A 15920-nucleotide genomic window follows, 5' to 3' on the forward strand; every position below is an offset into this window, starting at 1 on the left:
TCTAACCAGTTTATAATAGCAATAAGGCACTGGGGTTCGTGGTATATGGCCAAAATACCACCGCTAAGGGGTATATCCAGGCACTCCACATTGTGTTATGCATAAGAACAGCCTTTAGCTGTGGTATATTGGCCATGTACCACACCCCCTCGTGCCTTATTGCTTAAATATACACTACCGTTCAAAAGTTTGGGGTCACTTAGAAATGTCCTTGTTTGAACCAGACGTCTTGCTCTTCATTGTAATCAGAGGGCTAATATAAATACAATGCATGACAGTCTCTATTGGCTAAGAGTTGAGGAGAGACTGACTGCATCAAATCAAATGTTTATTTGTCACATGTGCAGAATACAACACCTTACAGTGAAATGCTTACTTACAATGCTTAACCAACAATGCAGTTTTAAGAAAAAGAAGTGTTAAGTAAAAAATTGATAATAACTAATAATTAAAGAGCAGCATTAAAATAACAGTAGTGAGGCTATATACAGAGGATACCGGTACAGAGTCAATGTGCGGGGGCACCGGTTAGTCAAGGTAATTGAGGTAATATGTACATGTAGGTAGAGACTATGCATAGATAATAAACAGAGACTGGCAGCAGTGTAACGGGGGGATACAAATAGTCTGGGTAGCCATTTCATTAGCAGTTCAGATATCTAATGGCTTTGGGGTAGAAGCTGTTAAGAAGCCTTTTGGACCTAGACTTGGTGCTCCGGTACCGCTCGCTATGCGGTAGGAGAGAGAACAGTCTATGACTAGGGTGGCTGGAGTTTTTGACAATTGTTAGGGCTTTCCTCTGACACCGCCTAGTATAGAGGTCCTGGATGGCAGGAAGCTTCACCTGACTAATGAGGGAGCAGTTGATACGAGGCGTGAAGTAGAGGAGTGGGGTGGGGGGAGGTGATAATGGGATCGGGGGGGGCATGAACGACCCTAACCATAAAACATTAGCAGATTGATTATCTGGACATTATCTGGCCTATTGAGAAACAAAGTATGGGGACAGGACAGCACCCCTGGCTGTTAGCTGTCCCATTGAGATGCTGAGTGTTCTCTGAGTTGCAGAACGCATTTCCAATACTCTAAATCACTGTTCTGTTTCTCCAGGGACTGGGAGCTCAGATGGCTGGAGGCTTTGGGGATGAGAAATCTGCCGGCCAAACGGCCATGGTGCCAGGAACTAGTGTAAGAAGCAGTGATACTATCTTGGGTCACAGAAGTCTCGTGTCATATTTCTTTGCTATGGCTTGGATAATTCAACTTTTGTGATGTATCAAATATTGAGTCTGTGGGGCCATACTTTTTAAAAGTAATGATTGTGTGTGCAATGATGTTATCTGTGTTTTAGGGGGAAGCAGGAGCAAGAGGACCTCCTGGGCCAAATGGAAACCCTGTAAGTTAAAAGCAACCCATGAAGAAATCATTTCAAACAACTTTATTTGGAGTTAGCCGTTCACCAACCTCTCTCGCTCACTCTCTCTCTCAGGGCCATGCTGGACCACAAGGACCCCCTGGGGAAGTCGGTGATCCAGGTCACATGGTATGACATTCTCCTTGTCACATGTCATGTTTCTAGTCAGGTGTTCCCTGTTTGTTGCAACAATTCTCAACAACGTGTCTATGAGAATAACACCTTGAATCATGTTGGCACCACAGTAGTCACATTCATCTTCTCAAACAACACACAACTGACAGATTGTAGAATGTCAGAAGGCATACATTGTCGTGGACACAATTTCTGAGCAACTGTTTATGTTGACCATTTCATCTCCTGGTCACACTTTTCATAAAGCAGACAGGTATAATAAATTATGATGCAGTTCTAGTGCATTGTAGGGCTTGTCATAAGCATGTATAACCCCTTTATTCAAGGTCTTATAATTATCTTCTGTTGCAGGGTACATCTGGACAAAGGGGACCTGAAGGGCCACCGGGAAAGCCGGGTGAAGACGTGAGTAAACGCTCATCTCTGTTCAGCCAAAGTACTGGCGCCACCCTGCGTATCAAAGACATGGTTTTAGTGGGCTCGTGGTAATGTCGTCTGCCTCACGAGTCTGTTGTGTTGTGGGAAATGCTTCCCAACAGAAACCATCTCGAAAGACGTGAACATGCTAGATAGGAAGTGTACTAACCAGGACCATTTGGAATGAACACGACTTGTGTGGTCTCAAGTATGATGTGTAAGAAACATCATACTTTATACATAGCAAATGGCCATGTTACTAACTTATTATGACGTCATCCTAGGGAGAAGGAGGAAAATCAGGAAATTCTGGAGAGATGGGATTCCCTGGATCAGCGGTAAGTTATATATAACAACGGAAGTGTTAAACTTGAAAGTATGACTAAAATGACTGGAATACTGTATTGACACTGTACTAAAATACCATGTATTTCAGGGAGCTCGAGGATTTCCAGGGACACCTGGGCCTCCCGGATTGAAAGGCCATAGAGTAAGTATGACCCCCAACAAACATTCAAAGAACCTCACTGTGAACTCATGTGTCACGCCATTATTGTCCACTAATGGAGAAATACACTTTGTTGTTTCAGGGTCACACAGGTCCAATTGGTCTAAGAGGTGAAACTGGAACTGTAGGATCCAAGGTACAGCCCCTATACGATGTTATATCCATAACTCGCTCACTATGTTTTTATGATTCATATTGACATCATAGTCATTTCTTGTCATGATATGTCAGTGATATTCATATAGATATGATATAGATGAGTGTATAATATACACAAAACCGAAGCTTTTTGTGCATATGGAACATTTCTGGGATCTTTTATTTTATCTCATGAAACATGGGACCAACACTTTACATGTTGTGTTTATATTTTTGTTCAGTATATATTAAGTATATGAATACTGTAAAGTTTTGAAAGGCATGTATTGATGAATGCAATGTTTTTGTAATTGATCTCTTAGGGTGCATTGGGTCCCACGGGTCCGATTGGCACACCTGGCCCTATGGTAAGTGGAAAATATTTTAAATATACAGTATTGTGTACTAGCAACTTATGCAGTCACTGACAAAACCCACTGAACCTTATTGTGATGTTTTATTGTTAAGGATCTATTGGTTCATTGGAAGACTCCTCTCCGTCTGCACAGTTCACAAAATATATGATAGGTTAAAGCAAAATGGTGGATGCCTACCTAGTGTTAGCTTTGACCAGTCTAGATTCTTCATAGTGTAGTGAAGAATGAAAGGAGACAAGCATTGGAAGGCACTATATGGATGCAGCCCATGATGAGGAGCCATTCCTGTACTGTACATTACCTTTGGTTAGATTTATTTTGGCTGTCTAAAATAAACAGTGCAATGTGCTTAATGTATTAAAAATGAACAAATTGAATATGACATTTACCTAAGTATTCAGACCCTTTACTCAGTACTTTGTTGAAACACGTTTGGCAGCGATTAAAGCCTCAAGTCTTCTTGGGTATAACGCTGCAAGCTTGGCACACCTGTATTTGGGGAGTTTCTCCCATTCTTCTCTGCAGATCCTCTCATGCTTTGTCAGGTTGGATGGGGAGCATTGCTGCACAACTATTTTCAGGTCTCTCCAGAGATGTTCGATCGGATTTAAGTCCGGGCTCTGGCTGGTCCACTCAAGGACATTCAGAGACTTGTCCCGAATCCACTCCTGTCTGCATTGTCTTGACTGTGTGCTTAGGGTTGTTGTCCTGTTGGAAGGTGAACCTTCACCCCAGTCTGAGGTCCTGAGCGCTCTGGGGCAGGTTTTCACCAAGGATCTCTCTGTACTTTGCTCCATTCATCGTTCCCTCTATCCTGAAGGGTCTCCCAGTCCCTGCCACTGAAAAACATACCCACAGCATGATGCTGCCACCACCATGCTTCACCGTAGGGATGGTGCCAGGTTTCCTCCAGACGTGAAGCTTGGCATTCAGGCCAAAGAGTTCAATCTTGGTTTCATCAGACCAGATAATCTTGTTTCTCGTGGTCTGAGAGCCTTTAGGTGCCTTTTGGCAAACTCCAAAAGGCTGTGATGTGCCTGTTATTGAGGAGTGGCTTCTGTCTGGCCACTCTACCATAAAGGCCTGATTGGTGGAGTGCTGCAGAGAAGGTTGTCCTGGAAGGTTCTCCCATCTCCACAGAAGAACTCTGGAGCTCTTTCAGAGCGAACATCGGGTACTTGGTCACCTCACTGACCAAGGCTCTTCTCCCCCGATTGCTCAGTTTGGCCGGGCGGCCAGCTCTAGGAAGAGTCTTGTGGTTCCAAACTTCTTCCATTCATGAATGATGGAGGCCACAGTGTTCTTGGGGACCTTCAATGCTGGAGACATTTTTTGGTACCCTTCCCCAGATCTGTGCCTTGACACAATCCTGTCTAGGAGCTCTACGAACAATTCCTTCGACCTCATGGCCTGGTCAAGTTGTAGAAACAAAAACCTGTTTTTGCTTTGTCATTATGGGGTACTGGGTGTAGATTGATGAGAAGAAAAATGTAATCAATTTTAGAGTAAGTCTGTAATGTAAAAACAGTGGAAAAAGTCAAGGGGTCTGAATACTTTCCCAATGCACTGTATGTGTGTTTTTTTCCTTTGTATTGAAAACAGGCTCTACTGCAAATGAGACGTTGGTCTCAGTTGATCCACCTTAGAAATAAAAGTAGAATAACAACATAGGTCTGTTTGCAGCATCTTTTGGTATTTGCAGGACTAGTCCTAGTTTATCAACTCTCTGCCATTTAACACCTATTTTCAACTTGTACTTTTTCCTTACATTTATATGTTTATTTCTTAATGGTAATTTTGTCAATACATTCATATGTTTATTGCTCTGCCACACTAAAAGTAATCATGATTAATTGCTCCTTTTAGGGCCCTAGAGGCATGCCTGGGGAGAGAGGTCGCTTAGGAGCAAATGGAGTGCCGGTAAGAATGAGAACACTTAAAGTTGGGGGGGGTTAACGCCATCTTGTTCGTGAGAGTTTCCTCTCTTGACAGTGGGTTTATTTCAGGTCATAGCCCAAACGGTTCGGACGCTACAGACAGAAGCTGGCACATCAGTGTTACAGACTTTAGGCAAGTCCCGTAGGGCTTGTGGGGTCGTAGAGCAAAATGAAGAACACCATTGTGTTTGTGAGAGTCTCATCTATAGAGTGGTCTGTTGGGACGCCACAGACGTTTTAGTGAGAATACCAATTTTCGGGATGTCTCATGGTCTGACAAACACCACTTTAGCTCGACCACCTTCCAAAGCAGATGCAGAGGGCCGACATAGGTGGATGAGGTGGATCCTTGAGACGCAGCCCATGCAAAAAATATCTCTAGCTTAAACTGTCGGATTTTGATGGGGATTTTTTAAAATTATGTTACTTAGATCTTAAGTTAATATCATTTTCAATTGTATTGCTCATTTTTATATACAAGAGTATAAATGTAATGACTCCAGATAACAAGATATTGTTACATCCACTCACACCATTGCAAGTCCTCAATTATTTTTTCAAATCTATTTTATGTATTTGACAAGTGTACATGATACAAATGTCTGATGCATGTCTTTACAAGAATTGTGATTGTAGATTGTATTATGTGTGAATCCAATTTTTTTGTAATTTTTTTTATTGTAGGGAATGAAAGGTCCTCCTGGGAACATTGGTAAATCTGGTCCGATGGTAAGTTGGCCTGCAGTTGCTACTAATATAATACAGCATTTGAGCTATTCGTTCAAATTCAATTTTCTGGTATTATACTTGCAGGGTCCATTAGGTATCAATGGTCCCCCAGGTTATCCAGGAATTCCAGGAATGAAGGCAAGTACTGTAGACTATCAAGTAGAACATTAGGTATTCAATACATGTTCAAATCAATGTGATTTAAATAGTAACTTCGGAGGCTGTATATGTAGCAGTGTATGCAATATGTTGTAAATGTAACCTAATAACATACAGTATATAGCTAACTAATAAGGTAATGTAGGACTACTGTATGTACATAAAATGGACTCATGAGGATTTCTGTTTCTATTCTCCAGGGCCAACCTGGTGCCACAGGAGTGCGGGGGCCCGAGGGGCAACAGGGACAGAGAGGCGAGACAGGACACCAAGGCAGGGCAGGATCTACTGGCCAACAAGTAAGGGTCTTATTTATAACACCTACTCTCTTTGTTAAACATCATTGTGCTGTACTTTTAACATGATATATTTGCTATATTTAGGGTCCTTCGGGAACAGACGGGGGGCCAGGTACTAAGGGTCCAGTGGTACGTATATTATAAAATAATTGTATTATCACATAATAGATTCATACGATAAAGATTGATGTCTATTGAGAGATATTCTTGTTGTTTTGTAGGGTACTATGGGTGTGCAGGGTCCCGGGGGTCACCTCGGCCCCCATGGTCCACCCGGACCTCAGGGAAGCACTGGACAGCCTGGGATCAAAGGTCAACTGGTAATGTGGCATCCGTTTACTTTGGATAGAAGTCATGGGAGATCCATTCATTCATGTACCATATAGATGTATACAGACACGGTCAATGTTATGACATGCATGCATGACTTTAGCAAAGCACAGATAATATGGCCCAGATCACCTAACTAATGTACCATTACTGCAGAACAGTTGTTTGACTGATTGACAAGATGGTAATATTGATTTTCATTTTATGATACATTATACATTATCTCAGGTGCAGAAAAAAATGTTACTATAGTGATACAGTATATTTATGGCTCTCGTCTTTTTTTCAGGGAGATGTTGGTATACCTGGGTACAAAGGAGAGGCAGGACCCAAAGGAGAACCTGTAAGCCCAAATAATATGTGACCATTCACAGAGCATATGTACAATATTAATACTATTATGTGTTATATTGTACAATACTTGGATGTCTACACACTCATTATTTCCCATTGAATGAAATTCAGACACTGTCATAATTGGAGCAAAGTGTATTGAGATGGTTAAACAAATGTTAAATATAGTTTGTTTTGATTCAAAGGGTCCCCCTGGTTCCCAAGGAGTAATCGGGCCGCAGGGAGAGGAGGGAAAGAGAGGAACTCGGGGTGACTCTGGCTCACTAGGACCACCTGGTCCTGTTGGTGAGAGGGTGAGTCTACCGTTGGCCTCTATTACTGAACACTTCTAGATGATTAGGATTTAGGTCAGTGACTGTAACTTAAGACTCCTCAGGATGGATTTCAGTCGTCCATCTCAAATTTATCCCACTTCATAATCCAATTGATTTAGCTGACATTGATATCCTCAAACCTGTGCAGAAAATATATTGTGTCATAGATGTAATCTTGGTGTATCGTATGTGTCTTCATTTCATATATGGATGGGCATTTGTATTGCAGGGGTCTCCTGGTAACAGAGGTTTCCCTGGTGCTGATGGATTACCTGGGCCTAAGGTACAGACAGAGATCTATTACAGCTACATCGGTGGTCATTAGACTGGATTCTTAGGACAGGAGCCCCAGCCCGAACCTAATTCACTAATATGTTCCTCCTGAAGGGTGCTCAAGGAGATCGTGGACCTTCTGGCATATCTGGGCCTAAAGGTTCCGGAGGGGATCCCGGGCGCACTGGCGAACCTGGCCTCCCAGGCGCACGGGTAATGTGAAGATATCATGAAAAGCTTTCCAAGATTGTTGTCTTTGTTTCTGAGGCTCATCATTTTGTCTGTTGTTTTGTAGGGTCTGACTGGCACTCCAGGAGTCCAGGGAGCAGAGGGCAAACCCGGACCACTGGTAAGGTTGACAAAAGAGTGTTTACACACATCCAATTTAGGTCAGAGCTGAACAAAAAAGAACAACTGTAGAGAAAAAGGTAATGCACTCAGTGATTGCCACCTCTCCAGCAAGTGTTCTTAAAAATTCATGCTTTCAGTGATACACAAACAAGGCTTAGACCGACAGGCTATTTGTCAGGTGATCAATGACCGGAGATTACCTCTTTTCGAGGTTTGACCATTAGTATCAGTAGTCATAACACTGAATGAACAGCCAGAGGTAAGAGTTGTTTTCGTGCCCTCTGTCTGAAGGGTCCAGCGGGAGAAGATGGCCGCCCAGGACCAGCAGGGTCGATTGGAACCAGAGGTCCTGCAGGAACCATGGGAACACCTGGACCAAAGGGCTTTAACGTAAGGAACCTTGGAAGTTCTAACATTCTCAAGATATCTTGCTATCAAACTTTTCCTTTCTCCTCATGATTACTTGAATGACTTCTTGTCTTTTCAAATCATAGGGAGACCCAGGGAAGACAGGCGAACAAGGATCTCTGGGAGTGGCAGGACAAAGAGTGAGTACGGATGTCAATGAGCACTAAATTACCTCTGACCTCATACGTGTTTATGGGGAAAATTGTGTTCATGAGGACGTTTACTAATGATGACTTCCTTTCTAGGGTCCTCCTGGGAAAGAGGGGGAAGTTGGCCCGGCCGGTCCCGCTGGCCCTTCGGTAAGTCAACAGTTTTTCTCTGATTGTCGTTATGACTGATATCTCGTACTAAACATTTTGGTACAGCATTTTCCTATCAGTCAATATTATGCAACGCCACTGCACATCTGATTTGTAAAGTATACTCTCTCATAACATACTCTTCAACAAATGTTGATTCTCTTTTTGTCTGAAGGGCGTTGCAGGTGAAAGAGGAGAACAGGGACCACCTGGAGTGAATGGTTTCCAGGTAGGTTATTCTGGATTTTGTCATAGATGCATGGATGTTGTTCACAAGCAGCAGTTGATCACTGAAAGTGGCAACAAAGATTGTAACTCATAAGGGATGATTGAATCAACTGGGCCCTGTTGTCGTCATCTAAAGTGTATATGCTTTTGTGTATTAGGGATTACCTGGACCCCCAGGCCCTCCTGGAGAGTCAGGAAAACCAGGTGATCTGGTGAGTTTCATGAACACTTGCATTGTTTGAATTTAGGTGAAGTAAATATCTAATGAGATAAATACTGTAGATCCTCTATTTCATGGGATGCAATACTAATTTGTGACATCATGACGATGGAGTATGAATTTCTTTATCTTGTTTAGGGTATCCCTGGAGAAGGAGGTGCTGTTGGCCAGATTGGACCAAGGGTACATTGATCAATTTACTAATATCAATATATATTGAAATATATTGCACATATATACAATGTAGTATTGCAGTAGACACAGCATGACTGACAGACATTTTGTGCCTAACAGGGAGAGCGTGGAATCCCAGGGGAGAGAGGAGAACTCGGACCTCTCGGTTTGGCTGGAGCCAAGGGAATCCCAGGAGCACCAGGACCCGATGGACCAAAGGTATTTGTTGTCCATGTATAGAGATATAGTAATATGGAGCCACTATGGAGGGTTATGTGTATTGGATTTTTTTGTCTGAAAATATGAATATGAACCCATTGCTTTTTTTCCTCCAAAGGGTAGTCCTGGTCCCACTGGTAGTCTTGGTGACCTAGGCCCTCCTGGTCTTCAGGGGATGCCTGGCGAGCGAGGGATCTCTGGTTCTCCTGGGCCTAAAGGCGACAGAGTAAGTATTCACACACTGCATCATCAGCTTCTCATCCTATCATATCCATGGGAGATGATGTATATATATATCTCAGTGTCTTTGTTTCCATCTTGCTGTATTTGTATGATTGTTTTCTACAGTTTCTTTTGTGTGGACCCCAAGAAGTAGCTATTGTTAAAATAACAAGTAGCTAATGGGGGTTGAAGTAAACAATTGCATATATATATATATATATGAGAACACAATAAATACTATTAACTGTCGGATTTTGACATGTGACATTCTCCATCATTTAGGGGTCTGGTGGAGAGAAGGGATCAGAAGGTACACCTGGAAATGATGGCGCAAGAGTGAGTCAAATTTACACGTGACTTCTTTCACTTCAATGTAACACTAACATACATTTTGTAATTTCTTATTCTGGTTTCTTATTCTGGCCTAAGACAAATAGTTTTGTGTCTTGATCATGTGAAGACAGAAAGCAGATTTGTCTCGTTTGAAAAGTGCTTGCCCCAGGTTCTCACCAAGCTTGTGCATACAGATCAAGCACTGCTGGCATGCAGTGATTATGTCAGAACAGGATAAGTTATCTGTACTTAAGGGTTGTAAAAAAATAAATAAAAAAGAAGACACTTCTTGGATGAGTTATTCTACAGGGGAGTGTTACAGTAAAAGTCAGTTTGGAAACATGTTGCTGCATATTCTGTCAGAGAAACAATTGTCTGCTCAATTCATTGCACGAGTCAAAAAAGGTATGGATGTATTTCCCCTAAAAATATGTTTTCTCACCTCAGGGTCTTCCTGGTCCTCTTGGCCCACCCGGACCCAATGGACCTAGCGGTGAAAAGGTAAAGACGTAGTTTGCCAAAAGCTAAAAATTATTAGTTAGTTTATCTTTTGTTGTTACAGTAGAACTAAAACTTGTTGTAATTGCAGGGAGAAGCTGGACCTAAAGGTCCTCCCGGGCCTCATGGATCAAGAGCTATGCCTGTGAGTGGACAACTGGACATTGAGTATTAAAGCATACAATGACACATTTACCTTGAAACGATCATATCAGGTATTATGGCATTGTAATGCTCTATTTATATTCTGTTCCACCAGGGACCCCGTGGTGAACCTGGTCCTATTGGGCCCGTTGGGTTTGGTGGACCACCCGTAAGTCATTCTTTTCTGTAACCCATGCCTATGAGACGACAAACGGAGTCATAGTGATCATAACAATTCATGTCATGCAGATGTAGGATATTAATTTGAGCACCCTGTTGCAGGAGAACCTTCCTGCGATAAATGTTCCCTTATGAAAAATGTATCAACCCCTACAAAAACGAATTATAACACACATAATTATCACATTTCCTGTTGCTGCAGGATTATTTTCCTGCTGTAGAAAAGTGGCTCAAATTAAGATCCTACATCTGTACTGCATTCAATATACTGTATCATGTTATAATAATAATTTGTAAAATTTCTATAATGCTTTTCATAATCTCATATTCTTAGACCTCCTTTTGTGCTTTCTAGTAAGAAAAGTAGTGAATTTGGGCTGTTGCCAGCTCTCAGGCTTCTTGTGTTATTGTCCTTATAAAGGGACCCGATGGTCAACCAGGAGTCAAGGGGGAGCCTGGAGAGCCTGGTCAGAAGGGTGATGCTGGTTCTCCAGGGCCTCAGGGCTTGGCTGGATCCCATGGACCTCCTGTGAGTTAACACGCGACATTATCTTGTGCTACATTATCAGACAACAGACTAAACAGGAGGAACTATCTCATTCAGCAATCTTCATCTCTCCGCAGGGTATTGTCGGTGTGGCTGGACTGAAGGGTGGAAGAGGAACCCAGGGTGCACCTGTAAGTTCATGTTATGAATTATGACTAAAGCCTCTTGGGACTGTGACAGGATTGTGCCCAGGTATTGACACATGTGGTACAGATAGTATATAACCATGTAATAAATAGGAACCATGTAGATCTTCTCATCTTTTCACTCTTAGGGCCCCACTGGTTTCCCTGGATCTGCAGGCAGGGTTGGACCACCAGGCTCAACTGTAAGTCATCATCAAACCACTATTGGTTCTATTGGTTAATGTATCAATTTGGAAGTAGCCACCCGCTATCATTTCAATATGCCACTCGCTATTGAATACAAAAATTATAACCACTGATCACCCATTACTTACACACTTCACATTGTTCTCAGAGATAAAGAACAACAACAACAGTAACAAAACAACATTCTCGTTGTAACAGGGTCCAGTTGGAGAGGCTGGACCCCTTGGTTCCCCTGGGAAAGAGGGTCCTCCTGGCCTTCGTGGAGAGAATGGATCCCCTGGAAGACAAGGAGAAAGAGGCCCCCCAGGACCAGCTGGGGGCTCAGGAGACAAAGGAGACTCTGGGGAAGACGGACCCACGGTAAAACTATTACGTTTTGCTGAATAACAATGTTTCTCAATCCGTTCCTGGGAGAATCCCAAGGGCTGCACATCACCAAGTCCTTGATAAGTTGAATCGGATGTGTTCATGTCAGGTTAGAACATAAAAGTACACCTCAGGAATTGTTTGTGCAGAAACACATTGCTGTATAATAGTTTATCTAAAAACCTAAACAAAAATATCAGGAATCATCCAATTCATGAACAGAACTGAATTTGGAGTTTGAGTCTTGTTGAATTGGATTGACCACAACCCTGTTACATGGCAATATCTAGACAATATCAACTGGATTTGTTTCCACAGGGTCCTGATGGACCTCCAGGTCCAGCCGGAACAACAGGACAGAGAGGCATTGTGGGTCTTCCTGGTCAGAGGGGAGAGCGTGGAATGCTGGGACTTCCAGGACCAGCAGTATGTTCTGATTTCTACACATTTGTTTGAATCCCACTAATGTGTCCGCAATCTGAGCTGCGTCCACATTGCATGTTACACAGTGCTCCTCATGATTCCATTGTCCCTGTGGTGTTTGTAGGGTCCTCCAGGAAAACAGGGGACTGCAGGACCTGGGGGAGACAAAGGCCCCACTGGCCCGATCGGTTCTCCTGGTGCCAACGGACCTCGTGGTGATCCTGGTCCCAATGTAAGTTCCCCCTTACATTTTTTTTCGCCAAAACTTTTCACTTCACTATTTGTCCTCTTGTTGCTAGCAGTAAGAGAGTTTATACCATGACATTGTCGAATACTAGTTTCTGATTGGCTAAAAGGGAATTCTAGAGAGTGAATTATTTAAGCAATAAGGCACAAGGGGGTGTGGTATATGGCCAATATACCACAGCTAAGGGCTGTTCTTATGCACGACACAACGCGGAGTATACCACAAACCCCTGAGGCCATATACCACAAACACCTGAGGTGCCTTATTGCTATTATAAACTGCTTACCAACGTAATTAGAGCAGTAAAAATAAATGTTTTGTCATACGCGTGGTATATGGTGTGATATACCATGGCTGTCTGCCAATCAGCATTCAGGGCTCGAACCACCCAGTTCATAATTCCCTATAACGCACGGTATATCAGCACGGTAGAATTCAATGGCTATAGTTCATTCTTACATTTTCTATTTGAGCTACTTTTGAAAACAAAAAGTCGAATTTAAAACATTATTGGCATTGTTGAATTCGATTTTCATCATAGCATGCGAGGACTGATGGTTTAGTTAGCTAATCTAGCAAGTATGTTTGTTTGGTTACCAAGGCAACCACTGTAGAAAAATATAGTACATTTGCTATCTGCTTTAGTGGATGTTCACATTTCTACATGAAAATGGACATATTTCTAGCGGCAAATATGTTAAATTATAGCCATGGTATAAAAGGGATAATCAAAACAATGCAACTCCATGGAAGGTTGTTCCAGTCCGCCAGCGCGCCATGGAACACACCTTCTACGTCATTCATTATTTTCCATAGAACGCATAGCCCCTCCTTGATTATCCCTCACATATTTCGTACAGATTACAGTAGTTATTCACAATACGTTGTTTTCCTCCAGGGTCCTGCTGGATCTGATGGGCCGCCAGGCAAAGATGGAGTCATTGGTCAAAGGGTAGGTGCAACACTGTGTCCAGAATGTCTCATATTGTTTATTGTGCTTGACCAACCGTATTGAAACAGCAAGACAAATGCCTTACAACCTTCTGTAGCATATACATTTTATGGTTCTGATTTCGATGATTTCAACAGGGAGATCGAGGTGACCATGGTCCAGAGGGTCTGGTTGGGACCCCAGGACAACCAGGAACTCCAGGTCCAGTCGGTGCCACCGGTGGTTCTGGAAAGAGAGGAGACGCTGTACGTAATATTTCCTTGTCAATACATGAGAATCCCAAGATTAGATAAGATGGGAAAAGAAAAGGGTCCTGACAATGTGTACATGTTCCTTATATACAGTCATAAGGCTGTCATTGTAAATAAGAATTTGTTCTTAACTGGCTTGACTAGTTAAATAAAGGTTAAATAAACATTTAAAAAAATATATATCTAATTAACTCATGTTGGTATCCTATTCATACACAGGGTTCCAGAGGACCAAACGGTCCACCCGGTTCAGCAGGAAAGAGAGGGTTAACGGTAAGACCATCATAAACATATACATGAATAAAGGTTAACATTTCATTTTACTTTAATGCCTAAACCACCAATAAATGTTTTTTTATGTTCAAACATATTCAATATCCAATAGAAATGAGCCGTCACAGAAATGATAACACAGCACGCTGTGGTTTTGACTACTAAAGCATTAGGCTTGACTCGTGTGAGAACTGCTCATTTGCATATTTGTATGGTGACATGTAACCACAAACAGAAATTAGCTTTCTCGTTTTTCATTGGACGTCCCATAAAATGTGTTTGCATGGTGTCTTTCGAAACAACAGGGACCACAAGGACCAAGGGGTGATAAGGGTGACCTCGGAGACCATGGAGATAGAGGACAGAAAGGACACAGAGGTTTCACCGGTTTGCAGGGTCTACCTGGACCACCTGTATGTCAAATTTTACTTATATAAATACTATAAATAAATACTGATCTTTACTTGAGTAGAACTTATATACAGTGAGTGTACAAAACATTAAGGACTAATATCGAGTTGCACAATAGCTTTCACCTGGATTCACCTGGTCAGTCTATGTCATGGAAAGAGCTGGTGTCCTTAATGTTTTGAACAATGAGTGTATGTGTACCCTTTTAAGTTGATATCAATCTCAATATTCATTATTTACTCATTTATTTTTAGGGTACAACAGGAGAGCAGGGAGTATCAGGAATCATCGGACCAAGTGGTCAAAGAGTAGGTATCATATCAGACTGTTAAATTATGGTCCATGTTGTCAACCATAATGTATTTGTTTCATTATAATGGATCTTTATCATGGTATGATATAATAGGGACCCCCTGGACCAGTTGGACCCCCAGGAAAAGAAGGGTACATCGGACAACCTGGACCAATGGGACCTCCTGGAACCCGTGGAATTAGTGGCGAAATCGGACCTGAGGCATGTAAATTTCCACTTCAAAATCATTTCACCTACATGGACAACTGATATGGACATTTCCTAGGAAGTCAGTACAAACGTCATTAACATTTGGCACATAATGTCAAAACACTTCATTTGTTCACACCTTGTAATTACTCTCTATTTACCATAACTCTTTGGTTTGCAGGGACCTCCCGGAGAGCCTGGTCCCAATGGTCCTCCCGGGCCTCCCGGACCACCCACAGCTGCCATGGATGACCTATTTGGCGGCATGCACGACTATGATGCTGGCCCCCCTCCTCCAGAGTTCAATGAGGATGAGGCCTTGCCCAACAGCAATGCCACTCAACAGCTGGACCCAGGTGTTCAGGCCACTCTGAAGGCCCTCAGCAGCCAGATCGACAGCATGAAAAGCCCAGACGGCAGCAGGAAGCACCCGGCTAGGACCTGTGAGGACTTGAAGCAGTGCTACCCACTGAAGAAGAGCGGTGAGTTGTTTCCATGAGGCAAAGGGAAGTCCATCAATGAGGTGTTTTTTCAGTATTCAGACCATGTCTTATCATGCAGCCATTGCTTCATGTGATGTGGGGTGGTGTGTATTTTGGCAAAACTTATACCCCTAAGGATGCCTAAATCACATTAGAAACATCTCTTTGGTAAAAGAAGTCAATAGACCAGGGCAGATGGGACAATATTCTCTTTCTCTATTCCAGGTGAATACTGGGTCGATCCAAACCAAGGAAGCTCAGAGGATGCTATCAAAGTAGATTGTAATATGGAGACGGGAGAGACTTGCATCTCAGCCAACCCCGCCAGCATACCTAAGAAAGTATGGTGGAGCACCTCAAGGAAGAAGCCTGTGTGGTTTGGAGCTGATATCAATAGAGGAACACAAGTAAGACCATTTTTCACCACAATAATAATTTATTACTGTGATTAGCGTTCTAATTAGAAAGGAAACT

The 15920-nt window shown here is 42.5% G+C and overlaps 1 protein-coding gene across 1 annotated transcript in view; it reads left to right on the top strand.

Annotated features, from left to right (window-relative positions):
• The window catches only part of col5a2a (collagen, type V, alpha 2a), a 59839-nt gene that overhangs the window by 40692 nt on the left and 3227 nt on the right, over positions 1-15920 (top strand). Inside the window, exons 7-51 of the mRNA XM_020462059.2 lie at positions 1111-1188; positions 1352-1396; positions 1490-1543; positions 1901-1954; positions 2251-2304; positions 2403-2456; positions 2557-2610; positions 2936-2980; positions 4856-4909; positions 5611-5655; positions 5740-5793; positions 6015-6113; positions 6198-6242; positions 6335-6433; positions 6733-6786; positions 6983-7090; positions 7341-7394; positions 7499-7597; positions 7680-7733; positions 8027-8125; positions 8230-8283; positions 8389-8442; positions 8618-8671; positions 8829-8882; positions 9029-9073; positions 9185-9283; positions 9402-9509; positions 9788-9841; positions 10286-10339; positions 10428-10481; positions 10596-10649; positions 11082-11189; positions 11285-11338; positions 11482-11535; positions 11738-11899; positions 12224-12331; positions 12453-12560; positions 13474-13527; positions 13665-13772; positions 13998-14051; positions 14357-14464; positions 14717-14770; positions 14869-14976; positions 15146-15446; positions 15672-15853. Of these exons, the coding sequence (XP_020317648.1) occupies positions 1111-1188; positions 1352-1396; positions 1490-1543; positions 1901-1954; positions 2251-2304; positions 2403-2456; positions 2557-2610; positions 2936-2980; positions 4856-4909; positions 5611-5655; positions 5740-5793; positions 6015-6113; positions 6198-6242; positions 6335-6433; positions 6733-6786; positions 6983-7090; positions 7341-7394; positions 7499-7597; positions 7680-7733; positions 8027-8125; positions 8230-8283; positions 8389-8442; positions 8618-8671; positions 8829-8882; positions 9029-9073; positions 9185-9283; positions 9402-9509; positions 9788-9841; positions 10286-10339; positions 10428-10481; positions 10596-10649; positions 11082-11189; positions 11285-11338; positions 11482-11535; positions 11738-11899; positions 12224-12331; positions 12453-12560; positions 13474-13527; positions 13665-13772; positions 13998-14051; positions 14357-14464; positions 14717-14770; positions 14869-14976; positions 15146-15446; positions 15672-15853 (3549 nt within the window). The remainder of the gene's footprint in view (positions 1-1110; positions 1189-1351; positions 1397-1489; positions 1544-1900; positions 1955-2250; positions 2305-2402; positions 2457-2556; positions 2611-2935; positions 2981-4855; positions 4910-5610; positions 5656-5739; positions 5794-6014; positions 6114-6197; positions 6243-6334; positions 6434-6732; positions 6787-6982; positions 7091-7340; positions 7395-7498; positions 7598-7679; positions 7734-8026; positions 8126-8229; positions 8284-8388; positions 8443-8617; positions 8672-8828; positions 8883-9028; positions 9074-9184; positions 9284-9401; positions 9510-9787; positions 9842-10285; positions 10340-10427; positions 10482-10595; positions 10650-11081; positions 11190-11284; positions 11339-11481; positions 11536-11737; positions 11900-12223; positions 12332-12452; positions 12561-13473; positions 13528-13664; positions 13773-13997; positions 14052-14356; positions 14465-14716; positions 14771-14868; positions 14977-15145; positions 15447-15671; positions 15854-15920) is intronic.

Source organism: Oncorhynchus kisutch, linkage group LG26, assembly GCF_002021735.2.
Source record: "Oncorhynchus kisutch isolate 150728-3 linkage group LG26, Okis_V2, whole genome shotgun sequence".
In the NCBI taxonomy this organism is placed as follows: domain Eukaryota; kingdom Metazoa; phylum Chordata; class Actinopteri; order Salmoniformes; family Salmonidae; genus Oncorhynchus; species Oncorhynchus kisutch.